We start from the raw sequence: 19,486 nt of genomic DNA, 5'->3' as shown, positions 1-19,486 counted from the left end.
TCCTCTAATAGAGAGACTGCTGCTCTAGCTCAGAGTATATGTGAGATGACTAACTTGCTGAAGCAGATGCAATTGAATCAACAACAAGCTCAGCAAGCTCAACCTCCTCCACCACAGCAAAACCAACAACTAGTCCTACAAAGAATTTTCGGAATCTGTGCTGATTATAGCCATTACACTGATGAATGCCCGCAGCTCCAACAAGAAGACAACATGGTGGCATCCACTCATAACTGCTATGACCACCCCAACCAAGGGTACAATCAAAGTGGAAATAATAACCATGGATGGCAGGACAATTCTAACCAGAATTGGAGGGACAACAATAACAGAGGAGGCAGAGATAATCAGGGAAATCAGAGGTGGAATAATAACAACAACAGGTAGTAGAATCAACCTTACAGAGCACCTCACCTGAGGCAAAACCAAGGACCACAGAACAATCAACAGCAGACATCTCAATTTACTCATTCTTCTTTATCTCCTAATGAAGAGCTACTACAATCTTTTGAGCGAAGACAACAGACCATGGAAAATAACATGAATAGTATTAACGCCAGTCTGAATGGTCTCACCTCTACTTTGCAAGCTCTTATGTCACAGCTTGGATCAACGCAAAATTCCAGTAACCAACCTTCAAGCTCCACTAGAATCCCCTCTCAACCATTACCCAATCCAAAGGGAGGCATTAATGCCATCACCCTAAGGTCTGGAACCACACTGCAGGAGAGGAGTCAGGAAGAACCAAGCCCACCAGAACACACCTCAGCTGAAGAGGTAGTAGAAATAGAAGATGTTGAAGAGGAAGAGGACATACAGGACATAGCTGAAGAAGAAATAGCTCAACCACAGGAGGAAGCACCAAAAGGCACAGACACCACAGAAGACACCACTCCTATTCCATTTCCACAACTTGCAAGGAAGCCCAGGAAGCAGCTGGAACCTGACCCCAAAATGGTAGAAATATTCAAAAAGGTTGAGGTAATTGTTCCTCTTTTTGATGTTATTCAGCAGGTACCTAAATATGCAAAGTTTCTAAAAGACTTATGTATCTATAAAGACAAAATTAATGAATTAGAAACTATTCGTTTGGGTAGTTCTATATCTGCTTTAATGGGAGGATTACCTGAAAAATGTAGTGATCCAGGTCCTTGTATAGTTAGCTGTACTATTGGTGGTGTAGTAATTTATGATTGCATGTGTGATTTAGGAGCATGTGTCAGTATAATGCCTTTGTCTATATATGATATTTTGAGGCTCCCTCCCTTAAAAAGGTCGGCAGCTCGTTTTGTGTTAGCAGATAAAAGCATTATTACAGTGGCTGGAGTTGCTGAAGATGTTTTGGTGAAAATTAAGGGGCTTACATTTCCCACTGATTTTTATATCTTGGAGATGTCCCATAATAATTCAGATAAGCCATCATCAATCCTACTTGGAAGACCATTCCTGAAGACATCAAAATTCAAATTGGATGCTTTTTCAGGAACATACTCCTTTGAAATAGATGGCCGCATAGTAATCTTCAATCTGAATGGAATCATTGACAACCCCCCAGAAGATTATTCTATCTTCCAGTGTGATGTCATAGATGAAAGTGTAGCTGAAGTTCACAAGGAAGAGTTTGAAGAGAGACACACTGGAAAAAGTCCAAGTGTGGGGACCCTTTTAACTGACAATGAGGGCACTTCGCCATTTTCACAAGCTCCAAATAATCTAGAGCCTGCCCATGATCAAAAGTTAGAATTGAAACCCCTCCTTCCACATCTCAAATATGCTTATCTTGAAGATGAGCAGAGGTTTCCCGTTATCATTGCAAGGGAACTTACTTCTCAACAAGAAGAGCAGTTACTTGATGTGCTGAGGAAGCATAAGAAGGCAATTGGGTGGAGCTTGGCAGACATAGTAGGCATCAACCCTCAAGTATGTGAGCACAGAATATTTTTAGAAGAGGGAGCAAGACCTGTCCGTCAACCTCAAAGAACATTGAATCCCACCATCTTGGAAGTTGTCAAAAAGGAAGTGACCAGACTATTGGAAGCCGGTATCATATATCCCATTTCAGACAGTGAATGGGTAAGCCCAGTACAAGTGGTGCCCAAGAATGAGTATGGAGAGCTCATAGCAACTAGAGTTCAGAATGTTTGGAGAGTCTGCATTGATTACAGGCGTCTCAACTAAGCTACCCGTAAGGATCACTACCCACTTCCATTCATTGATCAAATGCTGAATCGCCTGTCAGGTAAATCACATTATTGCTTTTTAGATGGTTACACAGGTTATTTCCAGATTCATATAGCTCCTGAGGATCAGGAAAAGACTACTTTTACATGTCCTTTTGGGACTTATGCTTACAAGAGAATGCCCTTTGGCTTGTGCAATGCACCAGCTACTTTCCTAAGGTGCATGATGAGTTTTTTCTTCGATCTTATTGAGGACTATATGGAAGTTTTTATGGACGATTTTAGCGTTTATGGTGATTCTTTTAGCCTTTGCTTAGATGGATTATCTAGAGTATTAGATAGATGTGTTAATACAAACCTTGTATTGAAGTTCAAAAAATGTCACTTTATGGTAAAACAAGGGATTGTATTAGGACATGTGGTATCCAATAATGGCATTTCTGTAGACCCAGCAAAGGTGAATGTTATTTCTAGTCTACCTTACCCCTCTTCTGTGAGGGAAGTCTGTTTGTTCCTTGGCCATGCAGGTTTTTACAGGAGATTTATTAAGGACTTTAGTAAGGTCGCACTTCCCTTATCCAGATTACTGCAGAAGGATATTGAGTTCGAGTTCAGTGAGGATTGCAAACAAGCGTTTGATAAGCTGAAGACTGCTCTGACTCAAGCTCCAATTGTGAGAGGACCAGACTGGAGCCAGCCGTTTGAAATCATGTGTGATGCTTCCAATCATGCAGTAGGAGCAGCGCTGGCTCAGTATGAAAGTAAGGATCCTTTCGTTATTGCTTATGCGTCTAAGACTTTAGACACTGCCCAGTCCAATTATACTACTACTGAGAAAGAGCTTCTTGCTATTGTTTTTGCTCCGGATAAATTTCGGGCTTATTTACTTGGTACTAGAGTAGTAGTGTATTTGGACCATGCAGCTTTAAAGTATCTATTAGCTAAAGAGGAGTCCAAACCAAGACTTATACGTTGGATACTGCTGTTACAAGAATTTGATTTAGAAATAAAGGATATGAGTGGTAATCAAAATTTAGTGGCAGATCACCTGAGTCGCCTTGAGCATATTAAGGATGATTCTACTCCTATAGATGATAATTTTCCTTTTGATAACCTGCAAGCAGTATCTGAGGTAGTCCCTTGGTATGCACCTGTTGCTAATTATTTAGTTAGCCGCACATTTCCTCCAAATTTTTCTAAGCATCAAAGAGACAAGCTGAAAAGCGAGTCTAAATATTATATATGGGATGACCCATATTTATGGAAATATGGTGCTGATCAAGTAATTAGACGTTGTGTACCTCAATCAGAATTCCAGTCCATTTTAGAGGCTTGTCACTCATCTGAGAGTGGAGGACATTTTGGCCCTCAAAGAACAGCTAGAAAGATCTTAGACTGTGGATTCTGGTGGCCTACTCTTTTTAGAGACGCTGCCGAGTTTTGTAAATCTTGTCTCCCATGCCAGAAATTTGGTAATATATCCGGGAGGGATGAGATACCTCAACAAATTATGCTTTTCTGTGAAATTTTTGATGTTTGGGGCATTGACTTCATGGGTCCATTTCCAAATTCTAATGGATATTTTTATATATTGTTAGCTGTGGATTATGTTTCCAAATGGGTGGAAGCAATTCCTACCCGCACTGATGATGCTAACACTGTTGTTTCCTTTGTGAGAAACCATATTATATGTCGCTTCGGATCACCACGAGCAATCGTGAGCAATCAAGGCACCCATTTTTGTAACAGGAGACTGACATGATTAATGAAGAAGCATGGGATAATTCATAAAGTTGCAACAGCTTACCATCCCCAAACTAATGGGCAAGCCGAGGTGTCAAACAGAGAAATTAAGTGTATCTTGCAAAAGACAGTAAAGCCTCATAGAAAAGACTGGAGCACCAGGCTACAAGATGCACTCTGGGCATATAGAATAGCATACAAGACACCCATTGGGATGAGCCCTTTCCGCTTGGTTTATGGAAAAGCTTGTCATCTCCCAGTTGAAGTAGAACACAGAGCTTTTTGGGCAGTTAAGGAGTGCAACACGGGAATTGAAAAAGCCGGAGCTGAAAGGAAGTTGCAACTGCAGGAACTGGAGAGCCTTCGCCTAGAAGCTTATGAAAACTCCAGAATATACAAGGAAAAGATGAAGGCTGTACATGATCAAAACATCAAGAAGAAGGAGTTCCAACCTGGGGATTTAGTCCTCCTTTACAAATCTCGACTAAGGCTCATGCCAGGCAAGTTGAGATCACGATGGGAAGGTCCATACAGAGTAGAGAAGGCCGAACCGTACGGAGTTTATCACCTAAGCCATCCTTCAAGCTCTAAACTTATTAAGGTTAATGGACAACGCCTGAAGCTATACCATGGCGAGAAGGTACAGAGAAACAAGGAGCTTAAGATCTTCCTCTTGGAAGATCCCCACATAGCAGAATATTGAGCTAGTGGAGCGTCCAACTTACGGACGTTAAAGCAAAGTGCTAGGTGGGAGACAACCCACCAAGGTATGATCGTTCTTTTCTTTATTTTTAGTTTTTCCTATTCAATAACTCTTCTCTTTCGTAGTACTTTCGTGCATCTACATTTACACGTAAAAAAAAAAATTTCGCTACACGACGCGATCGCATCAGCGACGCGTCCGCATCACAGGGAGAGTAAAGAAAAATAAAAATGAACAGAAAGTTACGCTGGAGTGTGGCTGGAGGCGTGCCAATGGCACAAATCAACCCACGCGACCGCGTCGCTGATGCGTTCACGTCGCATGGGAATCATGGCCTCCCACGCGACTGCATGCCCCACGCGGCCGCGTGCCCTGAGTTTTCGACGTAAAAGGGTGAACAATGAAATATTGTGCGAGAGTGATGCTGGATTGGTGCTGGAGGCACAATCCTTATCACGCGACCGCGTCGCCGACGCGGCCGCGTCATCCATTTTCAGACGCACACTCACGCGATCGCGTGACCCACGCGATCGCGCCACCCTAATTTTGGCAACTAAATTAATTTGAACAGAGAGTTGTGCTGGTGCGAGGCTGCACTCGCGCCATAAGCATAATATGGGTCACGCAACCGCGTAACCGACGCGATCGCGTCACCTTACTTGAAGCGCATTCATGCAAACGCGTGCCTCACGCGGCCGCGTTGCGTGCGCCGCACAGCTCAACCAAAAATTACCACATATCTTATCTTTCTCTCCTCCAAATCCTAGTTTTTCTTTCCCCCCCCCCCTTATTTCTTCCTTCCCCCTTCCATCTCACCTTTTACTCTCTATCTCTCTCACCTCTATTAACAAGGTTTTATTTTCTTCTTCCCTCCTTCTTTTTCCATCATTCTTATTATTTTATATGTATCTTCTTTTCTTTTCTTTTTCTTTTCACTATTCATATTTTCCTTCTTTTTTCTTTTCTTTTTTACATGGTGTCAGAAATTTTTTAGTCATCATCCCTCATTATATGCTTGTGGATTGTTGCAAATTGTTTGACAATTATTTTTATTCTATTTAAGGGATTGCTTGCATGTTCCCCTTCATATTTTCTATACCTTTTTCACCATGCATTCTATATGTTTGTGGAAAAGCTCAAATGGCATTATGTACTTCTCTATGTTGTTATACTATTCAATGCTTGCTTTTCACAACTTTCCTTTACTATTATTTTAATTGAATTTAATTGTCAATACAAATGTGATGGTTTGTTACAAAGTATTGCTTGGTCTATGCTACTCATGCCCTTTGCCAGCATGCCAATAAACACCTTGCATTCACTTGTCTTTACATGCACTAGCTATTTCCCATTGTTGGCTTTTCACATGTACTCGCGAGCATGTGATAATGTCAGTATATCTTAATGTGCATCCATCACCCTCTTTTCCGTTTCCTTCCTTGCTGTATATCTTTTTGAATTTAATTTACTTTCTCTTCCCTTCTTTCAGGATGGCCACCAAGAAAGGAAAAGAGAAAGCTACTTCCAAACCACCAGTAAGAAGAGGAACTAAAAGAGCATTAGTGGCAGAGCCCTCTTCAACCGCAGTCAAGCCCTCAACAAAAAGAGTTAAGAGGATAATAAAGGTTGATAAAAAGGAGAAAGCCTTCCCAGCAAAGGACACTGCGTGATTTCCCAATCGCTACTGTGAGCAGATGTTCCCTATCCTGGCAGAAAGAAACTATAACAATGAATACCTTCTTATACTCCCGTCCAACATTGCTACCTTTGTTGAGCCGCAAATTGAATGAAGACAATGGGATTTCCTACGGAGACAGCCGAGGCAGGTCAATCTTTCTTGGGTAGTTGAGTTCTACTCTAACTTCTACATGCCAACCCTGCAGTCTGTTTATGTCCGGCAGAAGCAAGTCCCTATCACAGAAGAGGCCATTTAGTAAGCTCTGAGTCTTCCCCCTATTCCAGAAGGAATGGACGCCTTCCAAGAAGCCGCACTTAAGCGCCAGAGGTACCAATTTGACTGGGACTCTGTTCTCGAAGTTATCGCATTACCTAGCAGCCGTTGGATCTACAGATACCACCGTACCCGCCCTAAGAGAATCTTGGCTTCAGCGCTTACCTTGGAGGCTCATGTATGGGCACAGATCATGTCCCATTACATCTTTCCGAGCACTCATGAGTCCTCCTTCACTGCAGACATGGCCGTTCTACTATGGTGCATCCTTACAGACCAACCTCTGAATATCTCAAGACATATCCGGAATGCTATGGGACACGTACAAATTGCGGGCAACTTACCTTTCCCTACCTTAGTCTCAGATCTTGTCTCAGTAGCCGGAGTCTCCTACAGAGCTGGGGACACCAAAGCCGTGCTTCCACGGGATGATCAGTATGTCCTTAACGGGAAATACCTCAGACTTCCAGCAGCCACTACAAGTCTTCCTACTGCTCCAGTTGAAGATAATCCTTCTTCAACACCACAAGCACCTACAACTGATGAATTACTCCATCAGATAATCGAAAGGTTAGATCGGCAAGAACACAAAGCTAAGTTGAGAGAGTGCCGTAACGAGCGCCGATTCAAACACCTCAAGGAGCTACTTAAGGGACACTTCAGGGACTCAGATACCCCGAACTCCACTTTTTTTACCAGCACAGGGAGCCACTTCAGGGACTGTGGAGACACTGCCACCAGCCCACCCCTGTTCCTGACAGACGGCACCGAGGACGGTGCAAAGCCTTAAGTGTGGGGAGGTCGGTCGGTACCTGACTTCCGGAAGTAATTTCTTTTCCCCAGCACCAATAATTAGGATACTTTAGTGAGATTTTCTTTCTTTTATAGAATAGAATAAATTGCATAGGTTAAGATAGTTGCATGCATGTTCTACTTGATTGAAAAGACATTAAGTTTCTTTTAAGACTCTATCTTTGGAACAAAATTTCACTAATTTTTCAAATTTTTTTTTGATAAATTTGCTTGAGTTGTATTTGGAACATGATATTTGAGCTAAAGAACACACAACCTGTGAGGATTTGAGCCTTTATGCATGGTTACATTATTTAACCATAATTATTTCATTCTTGTGTGTTTACTTCTCTATGATTGTAATCTATATTTTGTTTTATCTTATATGTCCAATATTTATTATATTTACATGCTTGCACATGATTGAGGCCATTATTTGTTTAAACTCACTTATCCAAATTAAGCCTACCCCTTTTCAATTTCCTTTGTTAACCACTTTGAGCCTTTAAATCCCATTTGTTCTATATTTTACCACATTACTAACCTTAAGCTGAAAAACAATTGTATATTCCAAATTGAATCTTTGGTTAGCTTAAGATAGAATTGTGTGTGCTAGTTAAGTATGGGAAATTGTGGGAACAAAAGTTGTTAAGGGAATGTCTCATGAGAATTTAATGGAAATTTGGATACCTACTCATGTGAAACTATAAGAATTAAAAATCTATGTGCATTGATAAGCTATATATATATATATATATATATATATATATATATATATATATATATATATTTATATTTATATAAATAAATAAAGGGGACAAAAATTAACCCAATGTTAAATTCAGAATTCAAAGATCAATGCACATATGATAGAATCAAATATAAAGTTGACACATGAGTATGGATTGAAAAAGGGAATTTTGGGTAGCTAGGTATGAACTTTAAGATTACATTAAAAATATATAGGTTGGGTTGAAGCTTGGGTTAATTAAAGATTCAATTTATTAGCTCACTTGACCAAATGTATACCCCTACCTGTACCTTAACCCCATTACAACCTTGAAAAGACCTCATGATGTTTGCATTGGTATATTAACTGTTGTTGATTGGTTAGGAGAAGAACAAAAGTTAGAAAGCATGATTAGAGAAGGATAGAGTGATTACCCTATACACTAGAGATTAGAGCGTACATACATTATCAGTGAGGGTTCAATGCTTGAATTTTCATGTTCCCTACTTTCATGAGCTATCTTCTAGCACTTTTATCTGTTTTATTGTATAATGATAGAATTAGTGGAATTTGATTTGTAATTGTTTTGAAGAGCTTATTTACTTTTGATCAAGTGAGCAAGAATCATATAGTTGCATTTATATATATATATATAGGCTTGCATTGCATTTCATGAGTTTCGACATGTTTATATATATATATATATATATATATATATATATATATATATATATATATATATATATATATATATATATATATATATATATATATATAGGCTTGCATTGCATTTCATGAGTTTCTACATGTTCATACTTATTTCCTTATCTCCTTCAATTAAGCATGAGGACATGCAAATGTTTAAGTGTGGGGAGGTTGATAAACCACTATTTTATGGTTTATATTGTGTTTAATTGTGTGGTTTTATCATGATCCTTACCCACTTATTCATTAAATTAGCATGAAATTATAATTCCTTCCTGAATTTATAACATGTTTGAAAACTGCCTCCTAGAGACTTTAATTATGTATTTTTAATTCTCCTTTATTCCATTCGATGCCGTGATCTGTGTGTTGAGTGTTTCAGACTTTATAGGGCATGAACGAGTTGGAGATTGGAAAGGAAGCTAGCAAAAATGGAAGGAACACAAGAAGTAAGGAGATAACCAGCGAGAAGTGACGCGGTCACATGGCTCACGCGACCACGCGAAGGAGAGCAAATCGCAGTGACGCGGCCGCGCGGATTGGAAAATCTCAGGCGACGCGGTAGCGTGGACGACGCGAACGCGTGGCAAGGAAAAGTGCGAATGACGCGTCCGCATGGATGACGCGATCGCATGACATGTGCGATCTGCATAATCTGCAGAATTCGCTGGGGGCGATTTTGGACCTTATTTCGACCCAGTTTTTGGCCCGGAACAGCAGACTAAAGCCAGAGAATATGCAGAAACAAAAGACAACATTTATTCTACACAGTTTATAGTTTTAGATCTAGTTTTTCCTCCTCTATGTTTTTCTCTCTAGGTTTTAGAATTTTAATTTTGGGAATTGATCTTAGCATTGGAACATTGAGAAGAGTTATTTCCTCATCAAGACCTCATCATTCTAGTTCGTTCTCTTAACTTGGTTTTATTCTTCCATGTTCTTTGCTTTGTTCAATTTTGTCATTTGAATACTTTCATGATTATTTGATACAAGGATTATTTCTTCCATTTTAATTTATTTTTCCATTCCAATAATCATGTCTTCTTTTAATTCCCTTTCATGTGTTATGGATTTATTATTTACAATGAGCGAGTAGTTCCCCCACTTGATAGGGAGTTGATTGAAAGGAACTCTTGGGTTGGAAGGATTGAAAGAAAAATTGTAATTGGGTTAAATGTTGGATTGTTATCTAATCACTAACACCAATCCCTTTGAACTAAGTGGGTTGCAACTCGTGAACAGATCTAGCATTCCAACTTGTTTGACTTTCCCTTACCTAGTAAAGGATAATTAAACAGAACAGCCATTAATTATAAATTAATCTCGAGATCGTTCCATCGATAATATAGATTCCAACTAATCAACTCCCAGTCAAGGCTTTTATTCATATTATTTAAATTTCCTCTTTTTAATTTTCCCTCTACTTAACTCAACTTCTTGGAACATCTGATTAATAAAATAGCACACTTTTCTGCAACTCATTGGGAGATGACCTGGGACTCCAACTCCCAGTAGTTTTTAATTTAAACTCTCTGTGACATATTTCTAAATTGATAGGCAGATTTTTGGTGAGTTAAGAACTATACTTGCAACGTAACTATTTTAATAATTTTTAATTCACCAACTTCTGCGCCTCATCATTTCTGCTGCCTTATTTTATTTTGCACTTTATCTTTGAGATCATTTTGGGATTACTGTATATATTTGTCATTGTAGATACCTTTATTTTGGTTGTTGCACACTTTTATTATATATATAGGTATATTGCATCTTAGTTTTTTATTGTGATTAGAAAAATATTTTGGATTGTAAAACTTAGTAGACCCTTTTTGTATAAGAAATGTGTTTTGATTGAAATAGGGGTAAACTAGAGAAATTTTTTTTTTAAATTTTCTAAATCACAACATTGCATTAGAATAAGCCTAGTCAATATGATGAAAATTTCCAAGAATTTCATTTCTAAGGCACCACCCCAATTGGTTGAAATTTTTTTTAGAACTTGCTTAAATTATACACCTTGTGGATCATGTTTTGAGCAAAGAACATAAGCATGTGAGATTTGAGCCTAATTGTGTGGCTACATCATATAGCAACTTATTTTCATTCTTGTGTGCATCATTCTCTTTCTATGATTGTAATATTTGATTTGTTTAATTCTATATGTCCATTATTCTATGTATACATGCAATTACATAATTGAGGCCATTGTTCAAATAGCTCACTTACCCAAATAGCTAACCTTTTATCTTCCATTGTTAACCAATTTTGAGCCTATGCTTAACCCAATTGCTCTTAATTATAGCACATTACAAGCCTAAGTGAAAAATAATAAATGTCTCTTGTTTGGATCTTTGATTAACTTAGGCTAGTAAGAGTGCTCATCATTAGATTTTGGGAAAGTCGGTTACATTGGGTAGAGATAAAAGTGTGTTTATGTTTTTGTTGAAAAATCTTGGAAATTAGGTATATACTCATGTTTTAATCATATGTAAACCATATGCATTGATGTTCTTGTATATATTTTAGCTTTCAAAAAAAATATTGAAATTAGAAAAAGAATTGCAATAAAAAGGGGACAAAAATGCCCCAAGGTTCAAAGTTTAATAATGATCGATGCATGTGTGTGGTGATCTAAAGGAAATGCATGAGTGTGTGAAAAAGTGAAGAATGGATAGCTAGGTTTGTTTAGAATTGTATAGGTTGTCATAGGTTAGGTGGGAAGTTTAAGTTAATCAAAGATTCAAATCTCTAGCTCACTTAACCATATGCATCCTACCTTGACCCTAGCCCCATTACAACCTATGGGAAAGCCCTCATGATATTTGTATGTATGCATAAAGTAATTGTTGATTGTTGGATGAAAAAAAAATCTTGGAAAGCATGATTAATTAGGGGAGAATTGAGTGAATCAACCCCATACACTTGAGTGCCTAGAGTGGATACATATCCGGTGAGGGTTCGATCGCTCAATTACATGTTTCCACCCATGATCATCTTTTCTTGCAAGCTTGTAAGATCTTTCAATGATTCAATCCAATTGTGGTTTCGTTGATTGCTAATGCCTTAGCCCCTGTGCTTGCATATGTATTCTTGGATATTGATTTATTTTGACTAAGCCATTGCATTCATGTAAATAGGTTACATATAGATAGATTGCAGTTAGTTAGTTTGCATTGAATAAATGTTGATACCCTTTGCTTCTTTCTTAATTTTAGCATGAGGACATGCTTGGTTTAAGTGTGGGGAGATTTGATAAACCCCGATTTCATGGTTTATCTTGTGCTTATTTTGGGGAATTTTATCACCTTTTTCCACATTTATTCAATGAAATAGCATGGTTTTGTAATTCTCCCTTGAATTGTGCTTAAGTGTAAAAACATGCTTTTTAGGCCCTTAAATTGGTGATTTTGATTCACTTTAATTCCATTCGATTCCTTGATGTGTTTGTTAAGTGATTTCAGGTTCATAAGGCAAGTATTGGACGGAAGAAATCAGGAAAAAAGCATACAAAGTGGAGAATGCATGAAGAAACAAAGATTGGTGATGCATCAATGGGCGTGCAAGCATACAAGGCACGCACGCGCAGAAGTGATTTCACATAAGGACGCGCACGCGCGAAAGTGGTATTACATAGAGACACGCACGCGTACATGCCGCGTCCGCACGGATGAAGAAATATGCAAATCAACGCGCACGCGCACATGGCGCGTACGCGCCGATACTCTCACGTAACCCACTTAAAGGCAAAACGCTGCGGGCGATTTCTGAGCTGCCCAGGCCCAAATCCAACTTGTTTCTAAGTGTATTTCATGCAGAATTGAAGTTCAAGCAAAGGGGGAGCAATTAGTTTAGCCAACATGAGCCTTTAGATAGTTTTCTAGAGAGAGAAGCTCCCTCTTCTGTCTAGAATTAGGTTAGGGTTAGATTAAATTGTTGTAGATCCATGTTTAATTCCTTTCTTTCATCTTGCTTCTTTTATAATTTCTCACGTCTATGACTTGATCTCTTTAGTTGTAATGTTAATTTCTCATTTCGCTCTCTTTTTTTATTATAACTCATGATGGATTTGGTTTACAATTAATGCAAATTAATGTTGATGTTTCTTTCATGTTGATTTTGCTTGCTATTGTTAAGTTCTTGTTTATGGTAGTCATGGTTTTCCTTAATTTTAGCAATTTATGATGTTTACTTTTATTGCACATTAGGTGTTTGATATAATGCCTCCTATAATTTTTGAGTAGTTCTATTGACCTTTGGCTTAAGCTAATGGGATTGAGTGATCTTGAGTCCTTGGGTTTTGTTGAATTAGCAATTTTAGAACCCTTGTGGATCAATTTGATAACCATTGACTCTAACCTACTACTAAGTCAATTAGTAGCTAGGTTGGGACTTATGGATTGATGTTGATCAAGCCATTTGACGTACTCCAAGCCTAGGAGTAGATATTATGTACTTAAGGCTTTAGAGAATAGACCTAATGAGCTCAGTTCCGCATGATTACCAATGCTTGAATTGTTGACAAGGATAGTGATCTCAATTACCTAAGTCTTAGCCAAGAGTCATTTACCTTGCTTCATTTAATTGCTTGTTTGAATTATTTTCCTTGCCATTTATATTATTGCCCTCTTATCAATCAAACCCCCTTTTTACCCCTTCATAGCTAATAATTGACCACTTCATTGCTATTCTCGTGAGACGATCCGAAGTCTAAATACTTTGGTTAATTCTTATTTGGGGTTTGTACATGTGACAACTCAAATTTTTTATTTGAGAATTGTTTGTTTGTTTGGAGCTATGCTTACAACGAAGTTATTATTTCTACTAGAGAAATTCTAGACCGACACGGCAAATTCTCATCAATTAGGGCTCGCACGTGATTTTTAAGTGAAGACGTGCCCAGCAAATTCACAGAAGCTGTAGGGTCCAGTTGGAACTGATTATGGCGCCAAAACCCATAAGAAGACCAAGGGATGAGGGGATTCTGATTGATTCACTCTTTTTTAGATATTTTCTAGTTAGTTTTTGGAAGTTACATTTTGTAAAGAGAGAAACTCTAGCTTCTCTGTAGGGTTTTGCTTCTCAAATTAGAATTTTTCTTGCATCCATTGGTGAGATCTATTGTCAATTGAATTCTACATTACTACAAGTTGTAGATCTAGATTCTCCTACTCTCAATTTAGTTCTTGTTGTTCAAGTTACTTGTGGATCTTAGCTTTTGGATGTTGTTACTTCTATTTCCATTAATACATTGAGGTAATTTCATGTTCCTAGTTGTCAATTGTTGATTGTTGTTAATATCTTGTAGGGTATATCTTTGATTGCAAGTTTACTCTCAATTTTACAATGCCTTTCTTTCTTGCTCTCCAAGTGTTTGAGAAAATGCCAACTTTATCTATGGAGTAGATTTTTCATACTTGGCTTAGGGATTGAGATATTGGAGACACTTGAATTATCAATGTCCTTTGTTGATTATCAATTGGAGATTGCTAATTGGTTTGAATGTCACTAAAGTTAGACTTCCCTATGGTTAGACTAGGACTTGTGAACTCAAATTGATTACTTTCACTTGACTTTCCTTAATACTAGAGGTTAACTAAGTGAAGCAATAACTAATTGTGATCACAATTAATAGAGATGATGATGATGGGAAGTCCAATCCTCACTTCTAGCCAAGGCCTTTATATTGCTTGATTCTCATTCACATTATTGGCTTGTTCCTCTCTTGTATGAAACTCCAAACAGCACTACACTTTCTAACCAACAACGTACATCTTAGAGCACTCCTAGGGAGAACGATTCGGGAGTCATACTCTCGGTTATTGATTTTAGATTGTTTGATGTGGAATTACGTGTCAGTTTAGACTATACTACGATTAGATTTATTGATAAATTCTACACCGGTATAAAATCATTCATCAGTCACCGCTTGGAGCAAAGGTCTAATGGCAAATAACTTGGGCACAACCACAGTTGCCTACACTCTAACTGAAGGCCAGTCAAACAACAGGCCTCCCTTCTTCAACGGGAAGAACTATACCTACTGGAAAGAGAGGAAGCGAATCTTCATCCAATCCATTGATTACAACATATTGAAGATCGTTGTAAGCAGCCCCAAAATTCCAACAAAAACAAGTGCTGATGGAATGGTGACTCCAAAAGAAGAAACTGAATGGAATGCAGATGATAAGAAGAAAGTGGAGCTGAACGTTAAAGCCATCAACCTTCTACACTGTGCTATTAGTTTTGAAGAGTATCGAAAGGTGTCAAGATACAAGATAGCCAAAGAAATTTTGGAGAAACTCCAGGTTACACACAAAGGCACCAAGCAAGTAAAAGAAACAAGGATTGATATACTGTGAAAAAAATACGAGATGTTTAATATAAAGGATGGAGAAAGTATTGATGAAATGTTTGAGAGATTCTCAATCATAATCAACAGCCTCGATGCTATGGGTACAACCTACTCGGAACAAACCCAAGTGAGAAAAATCCTTAGAAGCCTCACAAAGGAATGGGAAACAAAGGCCACTGTCCTAGCTGAGAGTAATAACCTAAGTCCCATAACCTATGATGAGCTGAGAATGAAACTCCTTCCCTATGAAACCACAAACACAAACCCAGACTCAAAGAAAAAGGGAATAGCCCTTAAGTCAAGAGTTGAATCAAAAGAAAGTGTGTCCAGTGGCAGTTTTTCAGATGATGAACTTGTGTTTTTTGCTAGGAGACTTAGAAGGCTAATGAGGAACAAAGGCAAGTACAAGGGTTCAAGCTTAAAGGAGTACAAGAAAGACATGAGTAAAGTGATTTGCCACTATTACAAGGAGGCTGGGCATCTCAAGTACAATTGTCCGAAACTAAAAAAGGAGGATAAAGGAAAGAAAGAAAAGAAAAGAGTGCTCATAGCATCTTGGGAGGATCTTGAGAACGACTTGGATGAGAAAGAAGACTCCGAATGCGAAGCTCAAATCTGTTACATGGCTGGTGAAGATCAACTTGATGAGGTAAATTACTATGACTTGTCCATTGATGACCTACGTGTTATCATAGATGATCTCACTTTAAATTCTGAAAAATTGTTGATCAAATACAATAAGTGCAAATCTGAAAAAGAAATGCTGAAAGATGAAAATGATTTTTTGAAAGAAAAGGTGAAGGAAACTAAATGTGCTTTGGGTATTATTGAAGAAAATAGATTTCTAAAATCTGAACTTGAAAACTAAAAGGAAAGCACATTGTGGATTCTTCTCAAGAGCTCATTGCTGAAAACAAAAGATTAAATGAAATGATCAAGAGATTGAATAGTAATTTAGCAAAGTTTGCTCATGGTTCAAGAAACTTGGACAAACTACTTGCAAATTAAAGATCGACGTTTGAAAAATCTGGTTTAGGATATGTGACAAAAAATGATGCAGTTTTTAATAACTCCACAAAATCCATGGCCTCTTCCTCAAAAACAATATCAATTATCAACAAATCTAGTTTGGGACTTCTTCCCACCAATGAAGAGATATTTGAAAATTCTTGTTTTGGGGAAATTGAATCATCTTCAAGAACTGATCCGATACCAAACATGGCGGGTCTGGGCTATATTTCAACCAATGAGGTTACCTTCAAAAATCCATCTTTTCAAAAAAGAATCTCATCTTCAAAAGGCCTAAATACTTTCAAAAATTATGGTTTGAATGCCTTTACAAAAAGGAACATTAACAACAAAAATAACTGTGTTAAAAGAAATGCACATCTTCTAAAAATAAAAAAAACTCAAGTCCTTAATCATTTTTAGCATCGAAATTCAAATCAATTTCAGCAACATGCATCAAGAAATAGTTGCTTTAATTGTAAGAAAACTGGTTACTCTTACTTACAATGCTTCATTGAAAAAAAAGTAGGAAACCAAACTTACAATGTTGTTTGTGACTTTAATGCACTTGGGCAACCAAGGTGGATTAACTTCAAAGGATCCAAATTAATTTGGATACCTAAGGTTGATTGAAATCATATACAAATTTGCCTAGCATCAAAGAAAAAGAAAGATATGTGGTACTTGGATAGTGGGTGCTCTAGGCACATGACTGGAAGGTCCACTTTCTTCATCAAATTAAACAACTATGATGGAGGTTTTGTGACCTTTGGAGATGATGGAAAAGGTAAAATTGTTACTGTTTGAAAAGTAGGTAATGATCACTCTACTTTCATTAGTGATGTCTTTTTGGTTAATGGTTTAAGGCATAATCTTTTGAGTATAAGTCAATTGTGTGACCTGGGCTAATTGGTGACTTTCAAAAGATTGGAGTACTGTGTTGTGAATGGAAAGACCAATGATGTAATGTTTATTGCTAAGTATTGTGATAATGTGTATGGACTTACACTTGATGAACTAAAGGATCAAAATGTAGCTTGTTTTCACTCTAAAGGATTTGAAAATTGGCTATGGCATAAGAGATTGGGCCATGCTAGCATGTTTCAAATAAACAAGCTTGTTAAGAAAGAATTAGCAAGAGGTCTTCCTTTGATAAAATTCGACAAAGACATCACTTGTGATGCTTGTCAAATGGAAAAACAAACAAAGAATTCATTTAAATCAAAGGAAGACATCTCCACTAATAGACCATTGGAATTGATACATATTGATTTATTTGGTCCAACAAGAACTCAGAGCTTAGGTGGTAAACATGTTGGTTTAGTAATAGTGGATGACTACATTAGATTTGGTTGGGTTTTATTTCTTGCACACAAAAATGAAGCCTTTTTGGCTTTTGAAACTTTTAGCAAGAAAGTTCAAAATGAAAAGGATTTAAAGATCTCCTCAATAAGAAGTGATCATGGAATTGAATTTTAAAATCAATTATTTGAATCTTTTTGTGAGGAATTTAGGATATCACACAAATTCTTTTATCCAAGGACACCACAAAAAACTAGTGTTGTGGAAAGAAGAAATAGAAGTATTGAAGAAATGACAAGAGCCATGCTTTGTGAAAGTAATGTTCCAAAATTCCTTTGGACTAAAGCAGTTAACACAACTTGCCACATTTTGAATACAACCATCATAAGGAAATTTTTGAAGAAAACACATTATGAACTTTGGAAAGGTCACCCACCAAACTTAAATTACTTGCATATCTTTGGATGCAAATGTTTTGTTCAAAATAACAAAGATAATTTGGAAAATTTTGATCCAAAGGCATATGAGTGTTAATCATCAAGATGCTAGAATAATTGAGGAGTCCATACATGTTACATTTTGTGACACTAAATTGGTTCGAAGAATTTTGGAAGATTGTGATGCAGGTAACCAGGGTCAAAAGGATGATGAAAAAGGCCAAAATCATGAGAGTAAAAATTCTGAACAAAATGAATCTGAAACTGCAGTTGCAGAAAATCCTGTAGGAGACAATTTTGTTTTGTCTCATGAATCTGGTGATCATCCTGAAACCAAAAGTTCATTGAATCCCTCAGTAATCGATTCTGTTACTAAGTCCACAAGACCTCGTAAGTGGAGATTCCTCAAGAACTATCCTTACGAATTCGTCATTGGGGATGTTTCACAAGGTGTCAAAACTCATTCCTCCACTAGAAAAGAAAATGAAGAAACAAACATTGCTTTTCTCTCTCAAATGGAGCCTCAAAACATCAAGGAAGCTCTTGATGACCATCCTGGGTAAAAGCAATGGAGGAAGAGCTTCATGAGTTTGAAAAGAACAAAGTTTGGATATTAGTTCCAAAGCCATGTGACAAGAAAGTGACAGGCACCAAGTGGATATTTCGGAACAAGTTGGGTGAGGATGGAAGCATTGCTAGAAATAAAGCAAGATTGGTGGCACAAGGATACAGCCAAGAAGAGGGAATAGATTTTGATGAATCCTTTGCTTATGTCGCCCAAATGGAAGCCATAAGACTTCTTCTTGTTTATGCTGCTTATTGTGGTTTCAAATTTTATAAAATGGATGTGAATGTGTATTCTTAAATGCTGTGATAGATAGAGAAGTGTATGTGGCATAGCCACCTGGTTTTGAAAATAAGGAATTTCCTAACCATGTTTTCGAACTTTCTAAAGCTCTCTATGGATTAAGACAAGCTCCTAGGGCGTGGTATGAGAGACTTAGTTTTTTTCTTTTGAAAAATGGCTTTCAAAGAGGCACCACAGACACTACTCTATTTATTAAGAATTCAAATGATTCTTTCATTCTAGTCCAAATTTGTGTTGGTGACATTATTTTTGGATCAGTAAATGAATCCCTTTGTACTGAATTTGGAAAACTCATGACAAGTAAATTTGACATGAGTATGATGGGTGAACTTAATTTTTTCCTTGGGCTTCAAATTAAGCAAACGGAAAATGGTATTTTCATTAATCAAGAAAAGTATGCCAAGGAACTAGTTATGAAATTTGGTATGGAAAATGCTAAACCCATGGGAACTCCCATGCACCCTAATTCAAAATTAGAAAAGGGTGAAGCTGAGAAAGATGTAGATGAGACTAAGTATAGTGGAATGATTGGCTCTCTTTTGTACTTAACTTCCTCTAGATCTGATATTGTGCAAAGTGTTGGAATGTGTTTTAGATTCCAATCTAAACCTAAAGAGTCACATCTTTCAGCAGTTAAGAGGATCATTAGATATGTTCATTGCACATCCAATTTTAGCTTATGGTACCCTAAGATTGATGATTTTTTTGCAGTTGG

The 19,486-nt window shown here is 37.5% G+C and overlaps 1 protein-coding gene across 1 annotated transcript; it reads left to right on the top strand.

The window, feature by feature from the left end:
* The first annotated feature begins 14,947 nt into the window (after positions 1–14,947).
* LOC107607415 (uncharacterized) lies at positions 14,948–18,466 on the top strand. Its single transcript, XM_088494840.1, has 4 exons — positions 14,948–15,159; positions 15,244–15,977; positions 16,820–16,951; positions 18,093–18,466. Exons 1-4 carry the CDS (start codon positions 14,948–14,950, stop codon positions 18,464–18,466), a joined length of 1,452 nt encoding a protein of 483 aa, XP_088350966.1.
* The last annotated feature ends 1,020 nt before the right edge of the window (positions 18,467–19,486 follow it).

Source organism: Arachis ipaensis, chromosome B7 (genome assembly GCF_059453495.1).
Source record: "Arachis ipaensis isolate K30076 ecotype BB chromosome B7, ASM5945349v1, whole genome shotgun sequence".
NCBI classification, from domain to species: Eukaryota; Viridiplantae; Streptophyta; class Magnoliopsida; order Fabales; family Fabaceae; genus Arachis; species Arachis ipaensis.
Note: the sequence above shows the minus strand (reverse complement) of the source record. Positions and strands in the feature narration are given on the sequence as shown.

What these genes read in the sequence shown, in the direction of transcription:
- LOC107607415 (XM_088494840.1), top strand. Translation starts at nt 14,948, where the DNA reads ATGGTGACTCCAAAAGAAGAAACTGAATGGAATGCAGATGATAAGAAG. An exon ending in GAAACAAGGATTGATATACT is followed by an intron (nt 15,160 to 15,243) that starts GTGAAAAAAATA and finishes CATAATCAACAG; the next exon opens with CCTCGATGCTATGGGTACAA. An exon ending in GGAAACTAAATGTGCTTTGG is followed by an intron (nt 15,978 to 16,819) that starts GTATTATTGAAG and finishes AAATTTGCCTAG; the next exon opens with CATCAAAGAAAAAGAAAGAT.